A 7,076-nucleotide genomic window follows, 5' to 3' on the forward strand; every position below is an offset into this window, starting at 1 on the left:
TTGTGACATGACATGTCTGTGTGATACATGCTGCATACATGTGCTTCACGATTCTTCGCACTCCTTAACTATTCCTCCTCCTCGCCTATACCTCTTTCCTCCTGCCTCGCTCCTCCTGCCTCTTCCCTCGCTTCCTCCTATCCTGCCTCCTCCTCCCTTCCTCCTCTCCTCCTCCTTCCTCTTCTCTTCTCTTCCTCCTCCTCATCCTCTTCCTCCTCCTCCCTCCTCCTCCTCCCTCCTCCTCCTCCTCCTTATCCTCCTCCTCCTCCTCATCATACCTCCTCCTCCTCATCCGCCTCCTCCTCCTCATCCTTCTCCTCCTCTTCCGCGCCTCACATCCTCCCCTCCTCCTCCACTTTTAATAACAAACTCATCTCAATTAAAACATCGCAAAACAATAACAAAGGCCGAGCACCGCTCCTCTCCTCTTCCTCCATTACCTATTCAGCATGCACCTTCCCAGAACACGTGGCGTCTCTCTCTACCGGTGCTGCGAGTTCCAGCGGTGCACGCGCGGAACTGATTGCGTGCCACTCGTGCAGGCCCGTACTTCGAAAAACTCCTTCTCCTATGCGACACTCATCACGTCCGGGTTTACCGTGGCCAGATCTATTATACAACACACGGCAAAATGTCCGACATTGCAGTCACGCATCACAACATGCAGGATAACTAGTAGATTTATAGTAAATATTAAGCTGCTGGTATATTTTTACTTAGCTAATATAATATATACTATATATAATATAACATATAAAATTGATTCGACACACGTCAGCATTGAGGTCTACGCACCGACGAGCGAGAATGCAGCCGCTAAAAGCTAGCTAGTAATTTTATAAAGTTTGTTGATTTTCGTAAATACTTAAGTGCCTGATATATTTTGCTTCACTATATATCTATATATACTCTATATATTTCATCTATATCACGCAGCGTACACACACACAACACACACACACACAACCACGACCACAACACACACACACAACACACACACCACACACACACACACACACACATACAGCACACACACACACACACACACAACACACACACACCACACACACACACGACGCCACGGCACGCACGCACGCACACACACACACACACACACACACACACACACGCACACACGCACACACACACACACACACACACACACAACCACACACACAACACACACACACACACTACACAGCCCACACACCACAGCACAACACGCACGACGCCACGCGCGCTGCCGCTGCGCGGGCCAAGCGCACCCTAATATAGTTAATATACTATATATATATATATATATATATATATATATAATTTCATTTGCTCTCCCCCCCTCCCTCTCTCTCTGCGCACCTTCCCTCCCTCCCTGCGCCTCCCCCACCCCCGCAGCACCGTAGAGACGCATGAGAACGCTTTGCTTTACGGCCTACACCGTCGCTGTTGCATGCTTAAAGCCCCAGTATCGTCACCTCACGCAGGAGGGCTCCTCTCTCATCCTCGCCTCCCACATCAAGAAGAAGCCGACCAAGCTGGACCTGATCTTCCTCGAGGAGTCCCCGGATTACTGCGTGCAGAGCCACGTCACAGGTACGCTGCTGCCGCTGCTGCTGCTGCCATCTATCGCGAGATCCTCTGTTGGCCATGATGGCGGATTAGTCGATTTACGGTGTTTTTTGTGTGGGTTTATTGTGATATAATCAGGAGCAAATAATAATAGATTATGCATTATAATAATTAATTAACCCATTAACGGTTTTTAACGGCATGGAATGAATTATTCATCGTCTGAAATCCACCATAGACGTCACGTGATTATAATAAATACGTGGTTCGTCCGCGTGAAAAACAAGGGAACGCTTCAAGATGGAGCGTGTTGGTCGATATAATAATAAAATAATAAAATATAATGATAAAATCCGAGCGCGAAAAATTCACGCAGCATAAAAAACAAACTCGCGCTTTCGTTTAAAAACAACAACTCAACGTTGACCACCACCTTGCAGGTTCTATCGGCACTGCGGGGAGGGAGTGCGTCCGCGACGCGGAAGGTCCAGAGGGCTGTCACATCATGTGCTGCGGCCGCGGCTACGACACGAAACGCGTGCTGCGCAAGACGAAGTGCGAGTGCAAGTTCCACTGGTGCTGCTACGTGCAGTGCCGCGAGTGCGAGGAGTGGGTCGACGTCCACACGTGCAAGGCGCCCAAGGACAACTCCCGATACTAGCGGCGCCATCTAGCGGCGTGAAATCGCTGCTGTTTCACTGATCTCTATAATACTAACTTATATATATATATAGTTTACATATATAAGTTAGTATGTAGTTATCAGTTAGTACGTAGAGATCAGTGTGCTGCGCCTCGCGGCCGAGCAGCGCCCTCTAGCGGGAGGATGAGTTGAGATGAGTACTTTGCAGACGATTTGGTTAATGAGGTCGCATGGCTGGTGCACTGTTAGAGCATATGTGCACACAGGCACTTGCATTAGAGTAGAGCACTAGGTCGCATCTAGCAATAGACCGTATATCAAGAGGGCACTGATGGTGTAACCCAAATCTCATTTCTCACTAAATATCTGAACCTCTTTTCAATTCCTAGTGAATTCCAATTTATAACTCGAATTTAATTAATTTGATGAGACGAGCCGAAAACTAAGAGGCTAAACAAGCCGCATAGAATTCACGGGGGAAAAACGACGAAATTCACGGCAAGGAATTAGGTGTCTGCACATAATTTCTAGAAGGAAAGCCTAGAAGGAAGATAATCTCTAGAAGGGAATCATGCATTGCGTTTGACTGAAAATCACGAGTAACGCTAAAAAACATTTTTTTACGATAACTCTAATCTATACGACAGTTTCCCATTAACACCCTCCACCAAGACTCGATTCCATAGTACCATATATATAATTATTAATATATATATATATATATAATGCTATATTATTCGGGCTTCTTGTCCGTATGCAGGCCTACTGCTTAGCAAGCGTGAGACTGCATGCATGCACTAGTCACTGCGATATCGTTTATAGATTCACAACTAGGCCTAATAACCCGCACGTGTAACACACTAGCAGCACAAAATATATCATCGAATCATGTATCATAGTAGTGATATATTTTCGCTGGCCGTTAGGTGACGTTAGCGTAGAGAGAACGTTAGTGCTTTAATGCAGTGGTTCTTAACCTTTTTTGAGTCATGGCCCCCTTTGAGAAACTGGTAAAAGCTACGGACGTCTCCCCAGAAAAATGCACATAAGCACATAAACACAATAATGTTTATGTGCCTGGTTCACGGACCCCCTGAAGCCCATCCACGGACCCCCTGAAGCCTATCACGGCCCCATAGCCCATCCACGGCACCCCCTGAAGCCCATCCACGACCCCCTGAAGCCCATCCACGGACCCCCTGAAGCCCATCCCGGAACCCCTGGAAGCCTATCACGGACCCCTGAAGCCCATCCACGGACCCCCTGAAGCCCATCCACGGACAGGGGCCGTAGCTACCATTAGGCAATAGGAGGCAAATGCCTCCTACAAAATTTCGCAAAAAACAATTAAGCGGGCCCATACCCACGCCCTATTGGCTCGCTTCGCGCCTTGTTCTTTAACTCACAACATTTGGCCGCCTCTACAAAATTTACCTCTGGCTACGTGGCTTATCCACGGACCCCATAGGGGTCCATGGACCCACAGGTTAAAACCCCTGCTTTAATGAGTAGCAGCTTGAATAGCCTAAATATAACGTGGCCAAGGAACATGGCGGCTCGTGTTATGAAGGTTTTCACTACCGACTTTATATGTAGGCGAATTAGCGAGTTGGACCACTTTGTTAACTTCCAATGTTCTAATCTCACAATTAGTTGCTATCGATCGGTTGGTCGTGCAACTTTTGTGTTTACACTGCCGATTGTCGGTTGTACAGTTGGGAAGTTGATCCAATTGCCAATTCGCCAACACAATTTGTAGTGTAAACCCCAGCTTTATGCTGCCATTCCTCGTATATCTATACATCTACTAACTCCAGCATTTACGATATGATACACTCGCTACATGTCGTGTTTGAGATATGATATGTAAATAGAGGTGTGCGGCGTGTTTGTGTATATAGTACTGATCATACCCAGTTGACCTAGCCACTTAGCATATAATTAGATATTAATGTAACTCAACAAGAGTAGGGTGACCCAAGGGTAATCAAACTAGTCTCGTTGGGTTACATTATTGTATCTAGCATATAATATACACAGAGTATAGACTACATTGATGTATCTACATGGGAGTACGTGAGGGAAGGCAGAGGGTAGAGCCTATGTATAGGTGGCAAGGTCACGAAAGCGGCAAAGGAGATAGGAACGGGAAAGACCAGAGTCGAGTTTTTACAATGCATGTATTTATTTAGTGTAATTATTGTTTTTATATATTTAATTTGTATATAAGGAAGCCATATTAGAACATCACGTTACCGTGGCGATAGGACTAGTGGCGCCATCATTGGTAAAAACGTTTTTGATGGTTGTAACATGGAATCGAGCAAGGAAAAATTAGCTTGCCACAACGAAAATGGGGCAGTCTAAGAATCGAATCGTGGGAAACTGTTAGGTAGCTTTCTATAATGATTGTAAAAGACATTATTGCTGACAAGTGAAGTTGACAATTGTATATTTTTCACGTATTTAGCACATGCGTGCATGCTTTATAACACATTTGTACGCGACGTCCAAAAATATAAACTCAAAATTTAAAACACCATGTTGACGCTTTTAATGTGTGGTCTTACACATGAAAAAAACATTCAAATAAATGAAAACACAATTATTCACTAATATACATTAATTTAGTCATTTATTATGCATCATAACAATTACTCTAATATACACCATGATACAACAGTGTCTGTACAGAAACGACAAATCCAAACTCATAGCATTCACAATTCTACGCGGGATATATTGTGCCTCATGTCGTGTCCTGGGTTGAGGCATGCAAGCAAACATTTCACAACAGCCAACAATCCCAACCATGGCAGACGTGATCTACGAGAGCTTGTGACAGCTACGCTCGCATGCCAGCTCTCACGAAATCGCTATCGGTGGCAGCTGATCGACCGGACCTAGCAACAAAGAAATAACGATAAACAATTAAAAATTAATTAATTAAAAATAACGATTACAACCACTCCAACTTCCCCGCAATGCAATCGTTGGCAATTCCACTGCAGAATTACTAGATATTTATAATTTGTATATCTTCAGCAATAATCTTCAGCAACAATTTAATAATGTCAATGACAATTATAATCAATTTCTAGCCTCACACACAATCATCTCATTTATCATTAAACAATTTCGCTACACTACTAACGAGTTGACAAAAGACCGACATATCCCACCAACAGATGGCGTCGGTCGTTCCCTCACCGATGGCAACGACGGTGGGCGGCTGGTCGTGTATGTACTTGGTGCAGACGCCTCGCACCGTGTCGACGGTTATCGCCTCGATGCGCGCGTCGAGCTCATGCAGTGGTATGCGGCGTCCGTAACACAGCATCTGCCTGCAAATAGGGGGCGCCACGAATGACCGGCGACGCACTGATAACGCCGATTGTATTTATCCTAGGCAGTCGGCTACCCGCGCGTTTCATTCTTGTACGTATTGTATGCATGTAGTGTACTGTAATGTATGCATGTAATGTACTGTAATGTATGCATGTAATGTACTGTAATGTATGCATGTAATGTACTGTAATGTATGCATGTAATGTACTGTAATGTATACATGTAGTGTACTGTAATGTATGCATTGGTAACTACCTAAATAAACATTATTATAATAAAAGTAAACAATTGAAAACATCAACATATCCATGGAGGCCGCATGTGGGTATCAATCTGTCATTAGTTTTTGAAAGCAAGTTGTGGCATCAGTCCAATAGATTTTCACTAATAGGAAGCATGAATAGGCAACTATATAATAACTTCATAGAACATCGAGATGGCAAGTTGGTATTTATCGGTTACTTGATGTTGAAGGTGAAAAAAAAAGAGACAAAAGTTGAAGCGCCAGTCTAACGGATTTCCGCGGCTGGCGGCTCACCTGCCGATGTCCTCACAGATGGGCGTCGACCCGTCGAGCTGCAGCAGCATGTTGGTCTTGAGGAGGTTCTTCGCTCGCGTGACCTCAGCGTCCGTCACGTCGAAGCACATGCGCCGCCTGCGCGCGAAACAACAAGCGAACGTGCCCCGTCAAAACAAGATCGCGAACGCGCCAATCGGCAGAACGCCACCAAGAATTCTCAATCGTGCAACTTCGTAATCTAAATATAAAAATTAAAATTAAAAAAACTTCGCAATCTCAAACCGACGAAAACGATGACAGACGACAACACGACACTAGGCGGTGCTGCCATCTGGCGAGCGAAAAACACACCATTCGGCCTGCACGCTGCGTATGAAGTCGGGGATGGTTTCTTTCTCACAGATGAAGTAGATTCCCCACAGACCCGTGTCAGTGTAGCAGGTGTTGAAACTCTGGAAGCTGTTGCACAGGTTGCCCTCGGCAGCCGACTTTGTCAGGTTGCTGCTAACGTTCTGCGAGAGAACAAGAGTTAGTCCAGCGGACGCGACGATGGAAAAAACAATAGAACGACGGTGCGGTAGTGTGGCCGAGTTGTATAATGTAGTTTTTTTAAGGATTTTTAACTTTGTTTTACAAGTTTTTTACGGTTATGTTAACTGATGATATTTACATTGCAATCTAGCAATAACTATTACCAGTACTCTTAATTTAAGATGAATGCAAAAACAATTGGATTTTTCTTAAGAAAGAAATTACTCTTTTAATATTATCATGAGACCTGATGAACACAAACACAATCGATCCACTGTCTTTAACTAGTTTCACATTCAGTGTGAATCACGGAATTTAATTAAACACGTTATAAATTAACCAGTGATGAAGAGTGTAATGAGTAGCATCGTTATAGTTAAATCAGCGCCATAGGCTGAGCAAATTCCTAGGGGGGGGGGGGAAGAGTGGCAGACCCAAAATTTCAAGGAGGGGGTGAGAAACAGATGG

General features: G+C 44.6%; 2 protein-coding genes across 2 annotated transcripts in view; one reads left to right on the top strand and one right to left on the bottom strand.

Moving 5' to 3' along the window:
* The window catches only part of LOC106817624 (protein Wnt-2b-like), a gene marked incomplete at its 5' end in the record, with an annotated part of 11,676 nt that extends 8,364 nt beyond the window's left edge, over window positions 1-3,312 (top strand). The window contains 2 exon segments of the mRNA XM_014822304.1: window positions 1,458-1,590; window positions 2,007-3,312. Of these exon segments, the coding sequence (XP_014677790.1) occupies window positions 1,458-1,590; window positions 2,007-2,227 (354 nt within the window).
* A 1,723-nt stretch (window positions 3,313-5,035) lies between these two features.
* LOC106817625 (mitochondrial-processing peptidase subunit beta-like) overlaps window positions 5,036-7,076 on the bottom strand; it is a 12,572-nt gene continuing 10,531 nt past the window's right edge. The window contains exons 9-12 of the mRNA XM_014822305.1: window positions 6,429-6,589; window positions 6,096-6,212; window positions 5,420-5,553; window positions 5,036-5,112 (exon numbers count right to left, since the gene is read on the bottom strand). Of these exons, the coding sequence (XP_014677791.1) occupies window positions 5,075-5,112; window positions 5,420-5,553; window positions 6,096-6,212; window positions 6,429-6,589 (450 nt within the window). The 3' untranslated portion in view covers window positions 5,036-5,074. The remainder of the gene's footprint in view (window positions 5,113-5,419; window positions 5,554-6,095; window positions 6,213-6,428; window positions 6,590-7,076) is intronic.

This window comes from Priapulus caudatus, unplaced genomic scaffold (genome assembly GCF_000485595.1).
Source record: "Priapulus caudatus unplaced genomic scaffold, Priapulus_caudatus-5.0.1 Scaffold1800, whole genome shotgun sequence".
Taxonomy (NCBI): Eukaryota; Metazoa; Priapulida; class Priapulimorpha; order Priapulimorphida; family Priapulidae; genus Priapulus; species Priapulus caudatus.